Source organism: Canis lupus, chromosome 20 (genome assembly GCF_003254725.2).
Source record: "Canis lupus dingo isolate Sandy chromosome 20, ASM325472v2, whole genome shotgun sequence".
NCBI classification, from domain to species: domain Eukaryota; kingdom Metazoa; phylum Chordata; class Mammalia; order Carnivora; family Canidae; genus Canis; species Canis lupus.
In genome coordinates, this window is record NC_064262.1 from 13,089,766 (window position 1) to 13,112,399 (window position 22,634).

Consider the following 22,634-nt stretch of genomic DNA (forward strand, 5'->3'; position numbering starts at 1 on the left):
TTCTGTCTTTTCTTTTCCCATACATAACAAAGAGGGAGTATTACTCCCTAGTCTAGCAGTCCTTTCCTCCAAAGCTCTAGTGGTCCTAATGAATGTGTGTATGCACGTGTATTTACAAGGATGTCCTCTGTAGAAAGATTGACAAAGCCAGTAGACATTGCCTAAATGTTCACTAATATGGGGATGGCTTTTAAAAAGTTACAGCCAAACTATGGAATGCCATGTAGCCATTACAAAGTCTCATCAAAAATGAGAAAAATTTATATATCTATGACTTGCAAAAATAGCCACAATGTATTAAGTGAAAAAAGCAAAGTCCAGAATCAAGTGCAGAGTCCATCACCATTTTTCTTTAAAAAAAAAATGCACAACACATACTTTTAAAATATATCTTACAATTATGCTTTATATGAATATATTATATATTTGTATGTACATAATGTATTATGTATACAGAAAACTTTATGCATGATCTCAGAAGGATATGGCTGGAGAGTGAGAACCAGCAACTCTTTGGTGCTAAAATTGGATGTAATGAAGAATATTAAGAGAAAATATAAATATCTTACATTGCCCTACCATCTCCTCCCTTCCTTTCCTGCCTTCTCCCCTAAAAAGATGGGGAGTATTTATGTCCTCCTGAGAGTTGGTCCCGATGTTCCCCTTGGAATGAATGTTGCATTATAACAAGTCCCCATGGTCACAATAGCAAAAGCACAAGTTGCTCTTCGTACTGCTTCCTGCCCTCCTCCCCTCACAGGTTTCCAAACCAGCCTTAACTCTTACCCCTGGGTTAAGAAACAGGTTTATGTGTTTGTGTAGCAAGGCTTGATTCTGCTGGTTGCCTGCACAGAAATTCTGCAGAAATTCATGAGCCAGCCTCATTATCTCCTGCATCTTGGTATCTTCAGCCTATATGGAAGGAGGGAGATGAAAAACAGGTTGAAAATAGGGCCAGGCTGTGGACAATATAAGGTCAGTAGGAGACAGCACATGTTGCTAGGCCAGCAGACCTCATTCTATGACACATCCATCACCTGCCAAGTGGAGTTCTGAAGGTGTGTCCTGAGTGCGTGTTGTGTGAAAATATTGGGGTGCTGGGTGCTGCACTGCTGAAACTGCAAAGAAGCCAGTAACTTATTCAATTCTCTTATGTTCTCTTCCACTAGCCGGCAGATTACAAAAATTATTTGGGAAAAATGCAATACAGAGTGGAAGCTGAGAGGGAGTCTCTGGATTCCATTTCTAGCAATTTCCGAAATTTCTGAATCCCCCATTTCTGAGAACAGAGTGAAAGCAGAGCAGCAGCTGACTGATCACTGTTGGTGAGCCTACATCACCCCAGCTCTTGGGCTCAACCTTTTTAATCTGCCTAACATATGCATGTATGCATTAACTTTTGGCAAGAGATAACACGTTAGTCTAGAAATATCTTTAGATTATAAATCTAGGCAAATATACCTGTCATAATCCTTTCCTTGTCACCCCAGCATCAAATTTAACCTAAGAGTTAGTTTTCCCATCTGCAAGATGGGATAATATTTGCCCCAGGCATTTCACACAGCTGATTATGTGATTCTCATTTCCTACAGTAAAAAACAAATACTCAGTAGTTGTAAAGCATTAGATGCCCCATGATAAGAAAATGGATTAAAACCTACTGACCGATTCTAAACAAGAAAACTTTTAATACAGTAAAAATGAAAGGAGAATTCCAGTAACGGAATCATCCCTCCTATTCATTTAGCTCACAGTAGCCTCCCTATGTCTTCTCATATATACTACCTCTTTTCAGAGGCCAGAGAGTCTAGCAGTTAGGAAGGCAGGCCCTGAAACCAGACTGCTTAGCTCTTATCCTGGATCTGCCACTCACCACTGGATGATGTTGGGCAAGCTACTTAACTCTTCAAGGCCTCCGTCTCCTCATCTGTAAGATGGAGGTAATACAAATGCACACTTCATATGGTTGTCATGAAGATTAAGTGACAAAATCCATGTCAAGTGCTCAGATGGTAATCACACAATCAATGTTAGCTATTGGTTTTGCTCTAGACCAAGGTTCAGACAGATACTCTAGGCTTTGTGGGTCGAAAAGCGAAAGAGAGGACATTAGGCTGGTACCACTAAGAATATAACTATTTAAAAATGGAACAATCATTCTTAGCTAATATGCTGTATAAAAGCAGGTGGTGGGCTAGATTTGGTTCATGTCTGCAGTTTGCTCACCATGGTCTAGATAATAATCCTGGGAGAAAACAGGACACATCTGTCAGAACAACTAACAGAAGGAATCTGAGCTACCAGCTTTAACAATCTAAAACGAGCAAGTTTAAGGGGACATTAATAGCAAATCCCCATACAACAAAGTAGATACTACATTTGTCTCCCACTAACAGAGAAAGTGGCATACCTTCCAGCTCTTAGAAATCAGAGGCCTTGGGACAGGGAGACACTGCTGGTTGACAGCAGTAATCTCAAACAGTTCTGTACTCTTTGACTTCTTCAGCTAAAGGGAGACTCTGCTGGGGCTCATGGAAACTAAAGGCTTCATCATGTGAAATGGATTTTTACAAGGCAGGCAAGCTCTAAAGACCTCACATAACCAGAAGGTATATCTGCTCTCAACCAGTAACACACACACACACACACACACACACACACACACACACACACACACTGTTCTACCACCAATTCCAACCAAATCAGGTTACCTATTCGTTATTCTACTACTCTATGGATGGATATCTTTCAGGAAACTGATGATATTATGAGGCAAAAATAAGGCCAGCAAACTACATCTTCACATTCTTTACACATAGCAAGGTAAATCAACTTGCTGGTTCTAGTCTAAATGTCAATCAAACTTGGATGACATGCACACTTGTAATTAATTTGAAGTTAGTTAAGGTCCTGACCTACTAGAGGAATTAAACATATACTTTGTGCCACTGAAAGGCTTGGCTAGCCTGAATCACATGGTCCCCATGCCCATGGTGGTGGCCTTCACCAAGAACTTCCTTGAGCACAGGGCAGCAGGTATAGCAAATAAGACCTCGACTGCACTATAACTGAGCAGAGCAGGCTCTGCTATGTGTTGCTGGGCCAAGTAAGCAAAGTATTGTACCTCTGGCCACAGTCTTCTCAAGTGGAGCTACTCCAATTATGACCTATCTCATGTGCTGTCTTAAGGATTAAATGAACTGGTAAATGAAAATGACTCCATGCCGTGCCTGGTACCCCGAAGGCACTAGCAGTGAGCCACCTTCAGGCAACTCTTCACTGGCAAGTTTCTCTGGCAGTCTCTGGTAAACTCAAGAGACAGAAGTCCATGTCCTGGGACTCTAAAGTTCCCCAAGCCTCAGTCTTCTGATCTGTCAAATGGGAACACCATGACAACTGCACTGGATTTTGAAAGTGAATAGACACTTTTGAAAATGCCCTGTCAGGCTGCACAGTGCAAAGCACTATTGCTCTACTTCCCTAAACCCTATCATGTCCAGGCCAAATGCTAAAAATGACAAATGAAAAAACGGGACAGAGAGTGTAACTTCTAACAGGAGAAAAGGACTTAGAGCAAAGTATCACCTGATATATCCAAATACTTGACCAGATGTCAGCACACTGCTGACTGACTGATTTTGGGGTAAGCCCCAAAATCCCACATGCATTTAGTAACCTGTAGTGCTTAAACTGCCTGGGTGGCATCTGCAGAGGACACTGTGGAGCACAAGCCCACGTGCAGGTAGAGCTGTCCAACCTTTGCACCCAGTGTGGTGTGGGAAGGAGGGGAGAATTAATGGACTCTTATTTAGAATCTTAAAACAGGAGGCAGGTTATGGGCAATGGAATTTTATAATGTTTCATACAGGTGGGCCAGATATGCCTTATATTCACATCAGCTTCATGTCTTCGCCAATGATATCCTAATAAGAAGAATTTAGGAAAACCCAGGGATCTGCCCCACTCTGGGGAGCAGCAGCCACAGGAGGGGACTCACTCACCTTCTCGTAGGGAATCTGTAGCAGCTCCAGCACCACGGCGTGTGCACCCATGTTCCGGAGCAGGCGCTGCTGCTGCTTCCTGCTCTTCCTCACAGAGGCACTCTCCTGAACACAGAGTTTGCTGAGTCGAATCAGAATCTGTCAGAAAGAAAGATCCACAGTGTGTACCTCTGAAGAATATCTCAGTTCTGAGCTCCGATGTACAGCACAGTGACAACAGTCAATAAAGTTATACTGTATATGTGAAATTTGCTGAGTAAACCGTAAGAGTTCTCGCCCACCTCAAAAGCGTTTGTTGTATGAGATGATGGATATATTAATTAACTTGACTGTGGGAATCATTCCACAGGGTATATCTATCAAATTATTGTGTGACATGCTTTAGTGAGATTTCAATTTTTTTTTTTTTTTGTCAATTATACCTCAGTAAAGCCAGACAATATTTTTTTTTGAAAAAAATGAAAGATATCAATTTTAGAAAACTAGGAAGCATGACTGAGAAAAAACTGTAGGCACTGGTCATGAGCAGGGAGGCAGAAGTGATCACAGCACACTAAACCTAAAATGAGGGAGATTCCTTCAATATGTAGTATCCCTATAAATCCATCAAACCAAATCTCAACATGGCTAAGAACATGCTCTTCCAGAGTGTGAAGTGGATTATGGCTTCAACCAAAAGTGGGGTAGTTTCAGAAAGATCTTCTAAAATGGTGAGACTCAGCATCATTGCCAGGGACTTGGGAAGAGTTTGCTCTGGGTTAAAAAAAAAAAAAACAAAAACAAAACAAAACACAAAGCTCCCAACCTCCCAACTTTGAACCCATTATGCAAAGATTTCTAAAGAACTAGAGCCCTAATTGGGGGACACTATATGCTGTCCACTGAGATAAAGCCTTGACAATGATATCAATGAATCCTTTGGTCCATTATAAACCTATATAAATATAGGTGATGGCTGAACCTATAAAAAGTGAGAAAATTGAGGACTACAGATAAAAGTGGCATAGGATGATTTGAACCAAGATCTGAACCAAAAACCCATGTATGTAACCTCTGCAAGCTTCTTTCTCCCTGTTTAACTTTACATGAAGAAAAAAGCTGAAGTGTTTGCACCTTCAGCTTGACTATCAAAAACTGTAGCTCCTTGGAGAATTAATAAAGGAGGGAAAAAAAAGGCAGGAGGCTACTTACCTCTTTCACCACCCTGTAGTTGTAGCTACTGGTGCTCTCATGCTTTTGTGACTTGTTATGCCCCTCCTAAGGACCAAAATAAATGTAAGTGTGGTTTGTTCGGCCCTTGGGCAATAGGTCTGTTTGTTCGGAATGGCATCAGCATTTAGGAAACAATGAGAGTTTGACAGTTTTTCTACAGCCATGCTGGGTTTCAGCCTGAGTCACTTGCTCATCATCTCCTTTCTGACATATCACTGAGGTGAGAGAGGATGATGGGCCAGCCTATTGAGAATAGGTTCTTCCCCAGGGGGGTTGCAAGGGAAATGTGGTGCTAATCTACTCAACAACGAAGTCTATTCCCCCACGGTCCAAGGTGACACGGAAGTAGCAGCTAAATTTCCATTTTGCAGCTTATTTCCTAGGAGAATGGCTGTTACTACAGCCACTTAACAAGCAGATCTCTTGAGAATGAAGCTCATCCTACAATCTGCACTTCTACTGAAAACCAGAGGAGGAAATTCCCTTGTTTGAGGAGCTCATCCAACTGCTCTGGCAGCATGAGCGGCGTTCCACTCACCTCTGTTTTCTTATGTTCATTCTCCCCAGAGGCACCATCCATGGCCTCATCAGGGCCCTGCCCTTTGTAAACCCAGAGCTCCGACTTTTCCACAATGGATCTCAGCTGATCCAAGTCTTGTTTGATCTGTTTGTAATTGTCGACATCTTGGCTGGTAACAAGCAGCTGAACCTGAACAGACAGGATGTATCAGTGGTGCACAACAGCCTCTTGGACAGTCAACAACAAAAACGAACACACACATACAGGAATGGCAGCCCCAGCTACCTGTTTGAAGGCCTGCAGGACCTCCTGCCTCTGACTGAAGTGCCGAAAGAGCAGCTGCAGGGCCCCTGACACCAGGGGTGGGTAGTCATGCATCGTCAAGTGCAGCAAGACTCGGAGGAAGGTTCTGCCTCCATGGTCATCCAAGTCCAGGGGGGTATTCTCCTCACTACAGGAGTGCGTGGAAGGGGAGAGGCCAGATGAGCCACACGCACCCTTCTGTCACACAGACTCACCCACCAGTCAGAGTTCTAACCCCACAGTCAACCTCAGCAGGCTTGAGTTTTAATGAGCTTCTGTAATAACACACTACTGTTTTAACTTCAACTATCTTAAGAGGTGAGGGGACAATGAAGATCTCACCACTGTCCAATTGTAAATCAAAGTCCCCACCTTCCCACAGTGACAGGAACTGGCTTTTTTATCCAGATTCCCAGCTCCTCGATTTGAGTGTTCTTCTGCTAGGTCTCATCTATGGTGGGAAAACTGCACACAGTTGTGTTTCTCCTAAATTAGTAGTTGATTTTTTATTTAAGATGCTGTAAGCCAGTGCCTACCAAAGTACCTGTGGTAAAGGACCAGTTGCTTTTATTTCCACTTTCACAGCTACCTGACGTCTCAGTCTATACCAGGTCCACTGGTCATGCACTTAGATATGGCAGTATCAGGTTACTGTAAAAATGCCCAAATGATTCCTCTCATTTTATTTTTAAAGATTTTACTTATTTATTCATGAGAGACAGAGAGAGGCAAAGACACAGGCAGGGGGAGAAGCAGGCTCTCTAAAGGGAGCCCAATGAGGAACTCAATCCTGGGACTCCAGGATCTTGTCTGAGCTGAAGGCAGATGCTTGACCACTGAGCCACCCAGGTGTCCCTCCTCTCATGTTCTGTACTTATGTCCCAAACTGGCAGCAAGCAGTCTGCAGACCCCGCTTTGAGGAATGTCGCCACGAATCACGACAACTCAGTGTCCTTCAACTGAGATTAATTAGCAAACTGTCAGAGGTTATCTCAGTGTCTATGATAACTATGTGTTATTTATACAATTAAAAAATTAGTGACCAAGGCCTGGATCAAATGGCAGACCACCACATAACTGAGCATTGCCACTCAATGATTGTGTCTGTGGCTATATTGTACTTACAATACAACGAATGCCAAATGTTGAGACCTTAATGCTAGCAGGTTAGCAAGAAAAGCACAGAGAGGACTTCGCAGGAAAATATTCTATTCATGCTACATGGTCCAAAAAGGTGTGAAGACAATTTCACTGATGTTCAATATTAGAAAATGATGGGAGAGTTGAGATACCACAGAGCACACGGGAATATAATCACGCTGAACTCAATGTACTCTGTTTCAGAAAAACATCTTTCATCATAGCAAATAATATTGCTATTTCGAATTTCTTTGGTTTTACATTAAGCACTGGGGTAGACTGCCAACATTGGTGTCCTCCAGTAAAACAGATCATCCTGGTATATACCTCCTTATGTAGGCCCCTCCCACAGTGACAGTGGGCCTTCAGCTATGTGATCTGCTTTGACCAATAGGATATTAGTAACATGATAAAAGCAGGTTTGATTAGTGTTGTATACTGTTGGCCTATCCTGTTGGGACCTTTGCACTTAGAGCTAGTCACCATGCTACAAAGAAGCCAAGACATTCCTGTAGAGAGAGAGGAAGGGAAGGAGAGAGAGTTCCCAGTCTTACATATATTTCTACCAAGGAGCCAAAAATGTGAGTAAAAGAACCTTGGATGTGCCAGTTCTAATCACCAGCCCCCAAAAAGACTGAACAGTGGCCAGTAGATGAGCCATCCAGCTTAGGCCCAGTCAACCCATTTAATTGTGAGAGGTAATAAAAGGATTATTTTAAAAAATCCACTAAATATCTGGAGTAGTTGTTACACAGCAATAGAAAACTGAACCAAGAATATGTATATGAAAGAAGTATGTGGGGGTGCCTGGGTGGCTCAGTTGGTTAAACACCTGTCTTTGGCTCAGCTCATGATCCCAGGGTCCTGGGATGGAGCCCTGTATAGGGCTTCCTGCGCAGCAGGGAGTTTGCTTCTCTCTCTCCCTCTGCCCCTCCCCCTGCCTGTGCTCTCTTACTCTTTCTCTCTCTCAAATAAATTAAATCTTAAAAAAAAAAAAAAAAGATCTATGTGCATAGGGTATTTATACCAGCTTGTGGCTATTCGAGTCTTAAAGGTATTTTAGTCTCATAATAATGTTTTAAGTCAACCTTGAGTAATCTGATCTTTTAAAAAGGGGGATCATGCAGTCATCTAATGTTAGAGACAAGGTATGTTTTTGTTGTTGCTGTTGCATGGTCTCTAAAGAGCTCAGAGACAAAAATGGCGTCCACCAGCAGCAGAAACACATGATCTTGCTAACCTCACTTTGTTTTCAATTCCCTCTTTCTTTCAACTCTATTTTGCACCATTAAAAAAAAATCTTTTAATACATGCACTTGGGGAAACCTACTTCCATTCTTTCTATCCCAGGCAGGAAACACAGATATTCACACACAGACACAGCCAATTAATATCATTCTGACCTGAGCCGATAAATAAACTAAACCCAAAGGCTGTTTCCTAGAAAAATGAGGGAAAAGCCTTTTAGAGCTACACAAAAGGAGGCTTCCCAATCTTAGAACCACCTACAAAACTGAACACTGAAAATATACTTTCCTTCCTCCAAAGATGCCTTCTGCTTGCTCTTCAATGTGTTCAAAGTCAAGAGTACCTGGAAAGTTATAGAACATAGTTTCAGATGTAGAAAGGCCTAAAAACATAGGCTGTTGGTGAACTTTTCTAAAAATAGCCTTGTCCCTGCCTATAGGTTAAACCTCAAGTCTTTCAGAATCTTGTATTGTAAAGCTGTGAAGCCAGGTCAACCCACATCACACTGTCCAGTGGCTCTGGTGTGCACTGTTCCACATTTCTGCTGGTTTTCTACCCACTCATGATCCACTTAGTAGAGCAGATGACCTCATGCCAAGGAAGCTCAGGCCTTGAGAGGTGAAATTGTGTCTACCACCACCTTTCCCTTTCCCCTTCATCACTATTTCCTGGGCAGGGAAAAACTTCCATCATGAGTAAAAGTTGCTAGTGGACAATAAATATTTTTTGGCATTTCATGTAATCACAACACTACAACTCTCAGCTGTCTTATGACTAAGAGACTCCAAGATGGAAGGAAACAAGATCTAACCCAGAAGAGATCAGAACTCTTTCAATTATTCCTCTACCCATAAAAGGTAACTCCTAGGATTTCATTCTCCATTGCAATATACTTCAAAATATTAGTATTTTATCCTTTCTGTAGAATGTACTATTGGAATCCTCAGTTTTTATTAGACTCACACCCCATTCTATGGCTGAAATCCCATTGTGGAATCACTAACCTGGTACATTACTTGGCCCCTCTTGGCTGCTGTTTCCAGAGGATGTTTCCGAAGTCTGGGAATTGCTTTCATCAAACTCTCTCTTAAATATACACAGGAGGCAGGAGATCCTATAATCCAATCTCACATTCAAAATAAACTAAAGATTCAAGTGGAAATGGAAACAGATTGGTTACATTAGCATACCACCTGTAACACTCTGCCAAGCCACTGCACTTTGGCTGGGCCTGGTATCTGCTGCATCAATTACCTTAAGCACTAAGTGAGCCAAATATTTGGCTTAGATTTCAACAATTACTTTAACAACAGACTTCTATGGAGTATATCAAGTCTGTCCATAGCACCTTAGCTTCTAGTACAAACTTTAGCACCCTGACAATTAATTTAATAATTGGAACAATAAATCACTCACTCCCTACTCCATCCTCTATAAAACATGACTTCAGCAACTATTATACGCCAACTCTGGGCCCTGAGAAGGGTGAAGTTAGCTGCCTTAATTTAAAAGAATCCACAGAGAAATACATGCATGCTTTTACTACTAGAAATTAGCATGGTCCATATTTTTCATTTCTGATGGTTTCCTTTGATTTATAAAACAACTCTTGGGTTCCTTCTTCATTTACTTCTTACATTCCTTTGCCCTCTACTCTGAAGCAAGTTACATTTTCCAGTTGTTGCAAGAGCCAAAAAAAAAAAACAAAAAACAAAAAATCAAAACAAAAAAACCAACTGCTTGGCATTATTTGAGGACCTTACGGACATTCTCCCTTCCATTCTCTTCTCGTCTCTGCCTTGCCCTCTTGGTGACCTGACTCAATCCCAGGGCAGTCACCTCTCCCAGACTGAGATACTACTACCTTGGCTTGCCTTCTGAGCTCTTGGTCATTGTTTCCTACTGATTACTGGACATCTCATCTGGTGTCTTGCCAGAGTCTCAAACTCAGTATTGTACAAAACAATGTCAGTCCTGCCCAAGTTCTCTCAACCTCAGTCAACCTCAGAACATCTACTCCTCTCTGATACAAACATCTAATCACAGACTAAGTCCTGTTGGTTCCACTTCTACTGGATCTCTCCTACGATTTCCCCCTGCTCACATCCTCCTTAGCTCCTGCCTTGCCATCACCAGATCTACCTCCCAAAGGTGTTTATTTTTATGTCAGTCCCCTTTATGAAAATTCTCAAAGGCTCACTATAGAACTAGGTCCTAACACTTTAGGCACCCAGAACTCTCTAGAATCTGGCCTGGTCCTCCTTTCCAACCTCATTTTTGACAACTTCCGTTCCACACACTCTGTCTCTGCCCAAGGGGAGTTACTACTGGTCCATGAGATGTCATGCCCTGGTTCAACCTGCTCCAAGTTCAAGGGGACTTGAGAATGTCCCCTTGGTTCTATACTACAAACCTCGTTAAGGTGTAAAAGCACAGATAAAATCTATCTCCTCTGTAAAAACCTTCTCTGGTGCTTACTAAATGGGATCAAATGATACACCCCCCATGTCCTAGGAGAATACTTTTCTCATAGTTTTACTTCCTTTTTTTTCCCTATTAGACTATAAATCTCTTGTGGGTATAATCTCTGTTCTAATCATCTGTGCATTTTTCTGAGTGCCCAGCAAAGTGCTTTACGTATGGTAAGGGGGAAGTATTTGTTGAAACAATGACTCCACCAACCAGTTGTTCTAAGATGATGACACTGAGAGGACCTCAAGGGTGTTATCAAGTTTTATACTGCATCACTTCTGATACATGTTCATGATACTAACATACTTGGGACGCATAAGGCATAGCCTGAGAAGTCCTTCTCAACTTTTGGTTAGGCAAAAATTCAATGAGGCTTCTTCTAAAGTCAATCTTTACAGCACTAAATATTTGAGGACTCTCATTGATGCTTTCAAACTATTGGTAAAAAGTGACTTCAGACTCAAAAAACAAATTCTTAAGTCTATAATAATTTGTAATCACCTACTACATGGTCTGGGGTTGGCAAGAGGCAACATGAGACAAAAGAGAAAAAAAAAAGTGGTAACAGCATTATTTTCATTAAGGAGCAAATGATTTTGCTGATGAATAAAAATGACCTACGAGCAGAAAGAGGAAAACACAGACTGTCAGGAGATCAGGAGGGTTCTCATACCTGAGACCAATCCCTGTCCTCAGTAGATTGGCTCCCATACCTCCTTTTGCCCATGCAAGGCCTTTACTCCTACAATTATCCTCTCTCCTATGTCAACAACTTGTCCCTCTCTCTAGCTGACCATTCCATTCATTCCATTCGGCATACAAACTTGCTATCATCTCTCAACTTAAAAAACATTCTAACAAAAACTTCCTGTTACCAACAATCACCCTCAGGCACTTCCCCATTTTTCTGTTCATTTTATAGCAAATCCACTCAAAAGAGTTATTTGTACTTACTCCCCCACTCGGATTCAACCTCTCCCATTCCCTCTTAAATCCAACCTGCTCCAAAACCTGCCAAGTGTACTCCCACCTCAAGATCTTCTCATTGCTATTACTTCTGCCTCCGAGACTTTTCCTAGATATCCACATGCTAGCTTCCTCACTTCATTTGGGTCTCTGATCACATTGCCTTACTAGAGAGGCCTTGTCTGATAACCCCAACAAAAACAGTATCCCTGGCTTCCTTCCTCCTGGCGGCCTCCAACCATCCTGATCCTCCTTTAGATTTTAGCATCCTTAACACTTACCACTCTCTGACACAGAATATTTGTTGTTTAATATGCCTAAGAGTCCTACCAAAATGCAGGTTCTTTAGAAGCAGGAATTTAATCTATGTTGTTCAGTCTGATCTCCAGTGCTTAAAAGTACTTGGCACAGAATCAGGTTCAATAAATATTTGTTGAATGAATGAATGAAAAAGGGAAGGGAGGGAGGGAGGCAGGTGTTGCCAAGTTCATGGAACCTTAAAGTAGTTATGAACAATAAGCAAGGAACCCAGCTTTATGTAGAAGCATAACCAAGTGAATTTTAAGCAAATGGAGCAGCTTGGGTGAAGCCATAGAGGTCAATGATTATGGAAAGCTAAGGCAACTACAGGAAGTTATGTCATGACTGGAGGAACAAGGCACATTGGGGAGGAGCATGAGATGACAGGAGAGGGATAAAGACAGCTAGTTCATAAATGGCACTGAACAATGAGCTAAGAATTTACCTCCATACTCTCCCCCAGAAAGTCTAGGGCTTTATAAGAGCAGGGAGGGGCATGATCCAAATGGTAACCCTGTGAAGCACACTTCCCACCACGCCTGGCTGATGGTTACCTGGAGTATTTCGATGATCTTCAACTTGGTGTCCATGACCATGATGTCCTCCTTCTCTGGCTCTGCCTGTTTCACATTGCCTTCAGGGGCAGCAGCCATGGGAGTCATGGGTAAAAAGCCTCCTCCCCGGAGCACGACCTGGGTCATCAGCTCTCCAACCCCATGGATGGACCGCATTACATTACTGCCTAGGAAGGGTCAGGACAGACCTCAGTCATGACAACATTCTGGAAGAGTGGTCTGAGGCACCTGGCATGGGGAAGAGACTCAAGACATATTATTTAACATGTCCCTGTTCTGACACATTCTCAAGACCCTAGGAATCAGAAAAGGTTAATACCCATCAAAACTCTGGGGACTCAGGAGTAACAGAAAACACATGGGTTTTGAAATTCCCCAAGGGGCATTTTTGTGTATTAATTCACCTGCCAAATTTTACTGGTCACTTAGCATATGTTTGTTGCTATACATAATATTAGGGGTATAGCAGTAAACGAGGCACAAATTAAGTGCTGCTATGAATACTAATCTTGAGCACACTGGATTACCTCTGAGGCTCAGTTTCTTTATCTCTAAAATGAGAATAAAGGAGCTCAGTCAGAGGATGAGATGGTGAAAAATATGTGAAATGACTGATCACAGGACCTGACAGATGGTGGGAGATAAGGAGATGTACTTTTTCTCTTCTAGCTGTAGAGACAATCTCACTAATTATCCAGACACGAGTACCTAGTATGTGCCTACCCTGACCCTAAAACAGAGGAAAAAACAAAGAAAGGCAGATTTTCCTATTCACAGATTGGAAATACAAACCTGGGTTTTATTTCATCATATGCTAAATCATCATTGATTGATCACAACATATCAAAAATGAGGACAGGACATATGTTCTTAAGAGATGAGCATGAAACTGGTTAGATAACTTTCAAATGGTTTGGCAAAATAGACACCCAGACTCATACATAGATCTAAAGGAATTTGAGCAAAATGTGAATAATCAAGGACTCAAAGATCTACAGGTGTCTGCTGTGCTACTCTTTCAGCTTTACTTTTTGTTCGAAAATGCCCATAATTTGGGTGCTCAGTCAGTTAAGTGTCTGCCTTGAGCTCAGGTCGTGATCCCAGGGTCCTGGGATCAAGCCTCAAGTTGGGCTCCCTGCTCAGTGGAGAGTTGGCGTCTTCTCTGTCCCTCCCCCCTCTCCCCAACTTGTGTTTGCTCTCTCTCACATAAAATCATTTTAAAAAAGGAAGAATAAGAAAATATCCAAAATGAAAAGTCCAGAAGAAAAGGACAAGGGAAGGACAGGAACTCACAGGGAAATACATGATACAAGTAGTAAGGGGAGAGTCTGGGAGGGCATGTCCCTGGGGTGTGGGTGCCAGCAAATCCTACTCCTCCACTTTGCCGCAACATTCTTACCTTTATTCTCTTCTCCTTTTGCCATTTTGCTAATGGGGAAGATTGTTGTCACGTGCACACAGTCCAGTATGGCCAGGAGGATTTTCGTTAATCGTAGAAGGTCAGAGAAGTTGTAGAAACCAAAGTAAATTAGATTCCTAGCCAAATTTACAACCTATTATATTAAAACAAAGAGAGAGACAGAGAGGGAGAGAGAAATGGTGTTAAAGTGTACCCTTCAGTTTTATGTGGACTAGTTGATAAATGACTGATTCTGTCCCTCTTTATAGTAAGAGAAGGCATATACCTTGCTTGCCATTTCTGATCAAATTTCTTTTTATAAGGAGAAAAATAAGAAACAAAAAACTGCACAGCTACTGACTTCTTTTAATAACTAGTTAATAAACAACTGGCCTAATCATGTGTCTGTGGAGCTTCCCAAAGAGAATACAGGGCAAGCCATGTTATAGCCAGAGGGCATAGATAACAATATTGCAATCCTCAGAAATAGAACTCCTCACAAGGAAAGGGGGGACTCAAAGAGAAACATTTTAACTCAAATGTAGTAAGAATTTATATACCTCAAAGGATCTGTGACAGATCTCATAGTCTGTTTCTTTCCTGTTGTTTTTAATATAAAATACAGAGTATACGTACCAGTCTATCATGTTACATGATAGGATTCACCCTGGGTACTTACTCTAAGAGCTTAACTACCATTAAGCCAAGTAACTGCTATCAGTTCTATTTTATTCTTGAACAAAATTGAGCTGAATTCCTTTTTATTACAAAACCAGAGTATCATGATAGAAATTACCACATGCTAAAATATTTTCTATTTACCCAACAGAAAAATGACCGATGAAAAGCAGATAAAACATACAGATCATTTCATTATGAGTTACCTCAAATGTAAGCTTATTTTTCTCCTTATCAGAGAAAGGAAACCTCTGACAAACCACATCTCTTAAATACTCCTCCACAAATTCCATGGTTTGGGCAAACCTCTCCTTAATTTCATCTTTGGAAGCTCCGCTACTATCATAGCTAAAAGAAAAGGAGAGAGAAAAGGAAAAAAAAATTCAAGAACTTTATAGTTAGGCCTTTCTCAGCTGCTCGGCCACAAAGCCGAGAACCCCCCCTCACCAACACTCCTATCTCACCCTCTGTCCTTACTTTATTCTTTCCCCCTTAGCAGCTATCATCAAGATATGTAATCATTTGAGGCGCCTGAGGGGCTCAGTCTCTTAAGAGTCTGCCCTCAGCTCAGTTCATGATCTCAGGGTCCTGGGATGGAGCTGGAGCCCCGTGTCAGGCTCCCTGCTCAGCGGGTATCTGTTTCTTCCTCTCCCTCTGCCCCTCCCCACCCACACCCTCACTTGTGCTTTGTCTCTTGCTTTCTCTCTCTCTCTCTCAAATAAATAAAATCCTTAAAAAAAAAAGAAAAAAAAAAAGCTATGTAATCAATTGTCTTGTTTGTATCTCTTTCCCTTCAAGTGTAGAGTTAGTGTTCTGGTTGGTTCATTGACATATTACTTAAGGCGGACACAAAGTAGAGACAAATATTTGTTGACTTTAAAAAAGAGACAATGGAACCCTGGGTGGCACAGCGGTTTAGCGCCTGCCTTTGGCCCAGGGTGCGATCCTGGAGACCCGGGATCAAATCCCACGTCGGGCTCCCGGTGCGTGGAGCCTGCTTCTCCCTCTGCCTATGTCTCTGCCTCTCTCTCTCTCTGATGACTATCATAAATAAGTAAAAATTTTTTAAAAATGTTAAAAAAAATAAAAAATTAAAAAAAATTAAAAAGAGACAAGACATAAATTTAATCATGCCATCTTTCACATTCTTCAAAAAAAGCAGTATTTGCCATCTACTTTTTAATTTTAAGCTTGATGGGGAAAAAAAAAGACTTCATCTTTCTGTTATGATTTAGCTAGACTTTACCATAAGTTGTCTGTCTACCCTGACCCAAACATGATGAGGTTTTAAAGCAACATGAGGTCTCGGTGCAGGGAGAAGCCAGACTCACTCATCGATGGCAATCTCCGAGGGAATCTCAGACCAGAGGCGGGCGTATTTCACAGGAGTGACTTGTTCTTGAGGATCTCGGTCCACGTGCATATGAAGCATGAGACGGCAGAAGGATGCCCTCAGGTCATAAGGCAAGTTTTCATCAGACATACAGCGGAGAATGAGATCTACATCCAGCTGGCCTGATATTTCATTGATGGCCAGGTACTGGCGGTCTAGGCACATCCTAGCAAAAAGGTTCAACTGATACCTGGAGAGAAGGAAGGTTACAAAAAGAAATCAGAAGTCATTGAAGATGAATGGGAACACACATTAGACAGTTCAGATATCCCCAACTTTCACAGGAGTGACATTGAACACCTGAACATCGACATGCTTAGATGGCTTCTGTGACCAAGCAGATAAAGGAACACTTCAAGCTATACCACCAGTCATACATATCTACCTTGCTGAGGTGGAGTAATTATGTGACTATTTGATTCCACTTTGCCCTTGTTTATTTTATGAAATAAATGGGGGAAAATGTTACGTGTAAAATGCTTATCTATTTCTTCAGCTGTTTTTTTTATACAGTATATAAAGACCATGTAGGAAATGTTCAAGACATCTCCCATGTTGAGTCTAACTAGAAATTTTATAATACTCTTAGGGTCTTATCTCATAAGCCTCCTTTTTGACTTTTACATGAAAAACACGATGTACAAAGTAGGGGAATCTTCAAAATACCTTATGCTTTCTTCCTCATCCAACTACATGTGGTTTTTGTCACCTCCTGTACTGGACTAGGGAAGCACTCTTTCTCATTCACCCTCATAGGAAGATGTATCAAACGTTAAAAGAGTAAACAACTTCTAATGTGAAATAAGAAAGCTACTGGCTTCCAAAGTGGCAAATACTGGCTTCTGAAGCTAAAATTCTGCTTATTATCAATAACCATGAGTTGAAAGTAGTCTCAATCTCACTAGATACCAGTGAATGCAAATAAAAAAAATATGATTCTATTTCATGCTTATAATATTAACAAAGATTAAAAAGCATCACAATATTCAGTCAGCAAAGACCAGGAGAAACAAAGTTTTCATTTACAACTGGTGGGAGTGTGCACCAAAATATCCAATCTAGAATTGCTTGGTAAAGCTGAAAATATGCATGCTCGCCAATTCAACACTTTACTACTAATATGAAATGGAAACTCTTACTCATATGCAATGCTTTTGAATAAGGATGCTCCCGGACATGAAAAACAAAATTGTGGCATACGATATAATATCAAGGAGCAATGAAAACATAGCATAATAAAATGGAACCCTGCTCAGCTTTTGTACTTCAAAATTAGAGAAGTACATCTACCGTCATTAACACGAACACATCTCAGAAGCAATACAAAATAAATAAGGCAGGTTTCAGAATGGAACTTAGAATAAAGTACCAATTACATAAATTTCCAGGAGCTGGCAAAATAGTCTGTATTTTTTATGAATGCATACAAATGGAGTAAAATACATCGAGAATGTGGAAGGTTACTTACACACTGTATGCATGAACGGGAGTGAGGGGCAGGGAACACAGGAGGGAATAAAGAGCACTAGAATGGCCAAGTTTTACTCATTAAAAAAATGCCATAAGCACTTCGCCATCTTCCCTTCTCTTTTCTTTGAAAAATTTCTATTGGCTCTCTTCCCCCTTCTTGACCTCTCCGTTGCCTTCCCTGAGGTGGTAGGGCCAGCAGGACTTAAAGCTGGAACCAGGGAGACCCTGGCGCTGACAGAGGTAACCAGCAGTGAGCAAACAGGTACACTCCCTAGGGAACAGACAGTGAGCAAACAGGTACAGCCCCCAGGGAAAGGCCAGCCAGGTTTCTCTGTCATGGGAGGGAGCTGCATATGTGGAAATGTGAAGGCTACAATAACCCAATGGTGTTGGAATGAAATTGCAAGTATTGATGTGGACTCAAAGTTTCATTACAAATTTGCACAGATGGATACAGAAATAGAGAAGATATATGGGTGCCTATATACAAATATACAGATAAATGTGAATATGCACACTTGTTTCCTAGCTCTGTCTGCCAAAGTTCTAAGGAGGTTGGCACTACTATCTCTATGCAGATAAAGGACCTGGGACATAAAGAGGTATATAACTTGGCCAAATAAAAAACCTAGGGGCACCTGGGTGGCTCAGTGGTTGAGTGTCTGCCTTCAGTCCAGGTCGTGATCCTGGGGTCCTGGGATCGAGTCCCGCATCAGACTCCCTACAGGGAGCCTGCTTCTCCCTCTGCCTATGTCTCTACCTCTCCCTGGAATAAATAAATAAAATCTTTAAAAAGAAAAAAAGTCAAAAATCTAGTATGTAGGAAGGTCAGAATTTGAACCCAAGCAGTCTGACCATACAGTCTGACTCCTAAATACTACAATATGCATGTATGTGCTGTGCTGCTACAGGCAAACAATAAACTGTTCTGCCCACCAGGCCAGGGCCTGAAATCAATTCCCTCTGCAAGTGTCAATGAGACCTCATACTCCAAACTCCTAAAATGCACATCATTTGCTAGACAGGTAACAACTTATGACTCCCTGGAACAATCAACAAGTAACCAATAAAATCCTCATTGATTCTTTTCACGGCACCCCAAACTGAGCCCGAAGGGACTTCTCGTGACCTGTAGTAGCTGAGAACGTCCCGGTCTTCCTTTTGGCCTTCTTTAGCGTCTTGTGCCAGTTCCCTCACACTCTTGCTGCGGATCTCCTTGTTGCTGTCTCTCCAGAAGAGCCACACCTCCTCTTCATCTTCTCCTGCTTCTAGAGCATTCTCTCCAGTAGAAACACCCTCAAATTCAAAACGAGAAAGAACCAACCTGGAAAATAAGAGAAAGAGGGAAAACTCACTCCATTGAAATACTTGCTGATCCTGGATCAACTGTAGCAATACACTGAAATTTAGCTTCACTTTCAGCAGAAAGACAGAGATGATCATTTTTTGTTCCTTAGTGGCAGGATCACAAAAAGCCAAACATTAACTTCTTCCTATACTTTATGCCAGTGGTTCTCAAGCAGGGTGATTCTATCTGCCTTGCACCCTCTCCAGGAGACCTGTGGCAATGTCGGCAGACATTTAGACATTTTTGTTTGTCACAACTGAACAGGAGGAGTACTACAGGCATCTACTGGGTAGAAACCAAGGATGCTGCTAAACACACAGGACAGTCCCCAAAGACAATTATTCAGGCCCAATGTCATATGCTGAAGTTGCATTAGCCTTAAGCACAAAATCAAGTCATGCATAAGAAACAAACAAACCAAATCACTAGCTTAGTGCCTAATTGAGTTTGAGGTTTTGTTTTGATTTGTTTTCTAAACACTGGCCTTTATTACTGGCATTGTACTTACCAGGAAAACAGTTCCCTTGCTAAAAATGAATCACTACTATTACCAAAGTTTCTCTGTACCACTAAACACTTTTGAACAGTGATAATTTAAAAAACTCTTCCCTGCAGTATCTTAATATCATCAATGAATTACCTCCTTTACATTTTAAAACTAATAATCTTACGTTAAGAGCATTAAGCTCTTAAAATTAAACCAAGTGTGTACAAAATGCTCTCTGGTGAATACACTTAGTTTTAAACCAGTGTGCAAAAGTAAGTATAGAGGAGGCCACTCCAGAAGCAAACTTAATTCCCTTATCCAAGACCTTTGCATTAGACAGATCTCATGCCAGCCTGTCTGACTTCAGACCAAGTCTTCACCCAAAAGGGTAAAGTTCTCTTAGTCAGGAGTGCAGACATCCACTGAACCGTACAAGCTCTATCTAAATCTTTTTCTCATCTGTATCTTAAATCCCAAGACTACTCCCTTCCCCACTCACTTGGTCTCAATTAGGATGTCGGCATTGGTTGGATTCAGCACGGCTTTACATATTAGTTCTTGGGTCACTGGGATCGATTTGTTCATGGACACACAGAGGTCAGAGAGATAATCTAAGAATCTGTCGAGAAAGAGAAAGCAAACAAAACATTTTCTGTAGCCAGAGAGGAGGTTTGGCTCTTGGAGCCTGACTCTGCTAAGTGGACAGTCCATACCTTGGACAAAAGAAATCAGAGACATTTCAGGTTTGGCTGCCAGCATCTACAGCACCACCAGGAACCCAGTCACCATAAGAAAAGAAAGAAAGAGGCAGAAGAGGAAAGCGGCCATGACTGGGGCAGATGGAGAAGTGATGAGGCAAAAATGAAAAGAAGGAAGACATCCACATAAGGAAGCAGTGGATGGAGGGGGACCAGAGAAGTTAGGAAAGGCTCTGAGGCCTGAGTTGGAATCCCTGTGCTGATTCTCCTTTAGTTATGTTCTGATATCCAGTGTGACTTGGAGAAATTTCTTGACCTTGCTGTATTACACTTTTCTCATCCACAGAAGAGGATAATGTATAACCTCAGAGAACTGTCCTGAAGATTAAATAAGCTAATTCATGTCAAGTGCTGGTTTAGTTCACTCCCTGGTACATGAGAATGCTCCACAAGGCATCATTTAACTTCATGGGTGGGAGGAGTCATTTTGTAACAACACTATCAGCTCTCCAGTGTGATTGTTCACGATATCTATATTATAAGCTATTTCCTACTTCTAAAATGTTGTGGATCTTTTTTTTTATATATAAAAAATATTTATTTATTTGAGAAAGAGAGAGAAAGCACGAGCAGGGGAAAGGGCAGAGGGAGAGGGAGAAGCAGACTCCCTGTTGAGCAGGGAGCCCAATGTGGGGCTCGATCCCAGGACCCCAGGATCATGACCTGAGGTGAAGGCAGGTACTAAACCGACTGAGTCACCCAGTTGCCCCAATGTTGTGGATCTGAATCAGGAGAAGAAAAGAGGGAAGAGAGGAAGAAGGTGGGGAGATCTATGAGAATGAGAAATGATAGAATCCTAACATAAAATAAAAACACTCAAGTAACAACTAAGTTTGCAAAAAAAAACTCTTATGATATTTGGGGGAAGTGTTCTAACTGATAATCGGGGGGTACTACATGGTCACTGAGTGGCCAGTGCTATCTGCCATTGACTGAGCATCTACGAAGTACCAGGTACTTCACATGCATTTATTCTCATTCAATTTTCATAACCATCCATTTAGCATAGAAGGAAATTAAAGCTCAAGGGGAAAGTGAAGGTCACCCAGCTGGTAAATGTTAGAGCTAGGATTCCACCACAGGTCTGTTCTTTCCGCTACTCATCCAAGAGCCTCTCAAGACTGGCCTAAATGACATCTGCCTCTGGCAGCCCTCAAAAAGGAAACCCAGCCCAAAGCACCATGACTGGTTTGGTCAGACACATTCTGCCAATCAGGCCCACCTCCGCCTCACCTGGGCTCCCTGTTCTTTCGCACCAGACTGACAAATGTGTCGATCTCAGCAGCGGTGATGTGTTTTTCCAGGAGTTTTCTGTTATTGTGAAGCAGGGCAGTGATGGTGTCTTCGGCCAACACATCGTAGCCAATCTGTTTTTGCATGAAGCCAAACTGCTTGGCTATGTACTCCTTTTAAGGAAGAAAAGAAAGGTTGACAGAGAGACCAAAAAATATTAAGTTCAACCCAAAACTGAGGAAAACAGCAACAGTCCCTGATGAGAATGATTGTTTGTAAGGGAAATCCTAGTGGAGCATCTTTCCACAACTTTCTAATCTAGGATAGCAGCTGCAAACTCCCCCACATCCTTCATTTTACTAAACCTGCCACACAAATGTAATTAAGCAAATTATCCTGTATGTACAGATGGGCATTTTAGTAAGTGCACAGTATAAATATTAATGTGGTGACTTATTTTCCTAAAAGGTCAAAAGCTGTTTTTCAGCTCTGATTTTATTACTAATTCAAGAGGATTTAACTGTGCCTTGCTCCTCTATGCTGCTGAATAAATATACTTAAGCCTACCTAGCTATTTAGAACAATATTACCCCATTCTGTATTCTTTAACTGGGGTGAAAATACATTTTTATAGCCAATGGGTAGCAGAAGCAAGTTAGGAATACCTAAGCCAGTCAACCAGATTCATAGAACCTATGACAACATCTCTGGCTTCTCTCTTTGGGGATCAGACATGATGTTCCATAACAATATATGAGGAACTCAGGGAAGCCTCTTGAAGATATTGCTTCTTTCTATTCAAAAATATTTCCCTTCCCAAGACAATTTGTTTACTGAAAGTTCCAAAAGCCCTTGAAACTTGGCTTAATTTTTTAAAATTAATTCCAAAAACCTAAAAACTACTCAGAGTGTCCACAGTGGACACTGGCCACTTTTCAGCCCATGCTCAATAAGGATGCACATTTAGGAATTCACCAGCCCTCAAAGATACACTTATGCCAAGTGGCATAGAATCCATAAATAATAAGCAGAGATAGTCAATGTAGCAGCAGTAAGAGGGAATGGTTTGGTCTTTTCATGTAGAAGCAAAATGTGCTGGCACACACTACAGGCTCCAATGCATCCTTATCT

The 22,634-nt window shown here is 41.6% G+C and overlaps 1 protein-coding gene across 11 annotated transcripts in view; it reads right to left on the minus strand.

Annotated features, from left to right (window-relative positions):
* The window catches only part of ITPR1 (inositol 1,4,5-trisphosphate receptor type 1), a 318,713-nt gene that overhangs the window by 142,438 nt on the left and 153,641 nt on the right, over window positions 1-22,634 (minus strand). For 10 of the 11 annotated variants that reach the window (XM_025451109.3, XM_025451124.3, XM_025451149.3 and 7 more), the window contains 14 exons: window positions 21,504-21,676; window positions 20,012-20,131; window positions 18,807-19,001; window positions 16,146-16,397; window positions 15,021-15,162; window positions 14,137-14,290; window positions 12,717-12,904; window positions 9,429-9,567; window positions 8,713-8,767; window positions 6,019-6,184; window positions 5,752-5,922; window positions 5,193-5,258; window positions 4,002-4,139; window positions 787-912 (listed from right to left, as the gene is read on the minus strand). In XM_025451109.3, coding sequence (XP_025306894.3) covers window positions 787-912; window positions 4,002-4,139; window positions 5,193-5,258; window positions 5,752-5,922; window positions 6,019-6,184; window positions 8,713-8,767; window positions 9,429-9,567; window positions 12,717-12,904; window positions 14,137-14,290; window positions 15,021-15,162; window positions 16,146-16,397; window positions 18,807-19,001; window positions 20,012-20,131; window positions 21,504-21,676 — 2,085 coding nt within the window. The remainder of the gene's footprint in view (window positions 1-786; window positions 913-4,001; window positions 4,140-5,192; window positions 5,259-5,751; window positions 5,923-6,018; window positions 6,185-8,712; window positions 8,768-9,428; window positions 9,568-12,716; window positions 12,905-14,136; window positions 14,291-15,020; window positions 15,163-16,145; window positions 16,398-18,806; window positions 19,002-20,011; window positions 20,132-21,503; window positions 21,677-22,634) is intronic. The other variant, XM_025451147.3, reaches the window with a different exon arrangement.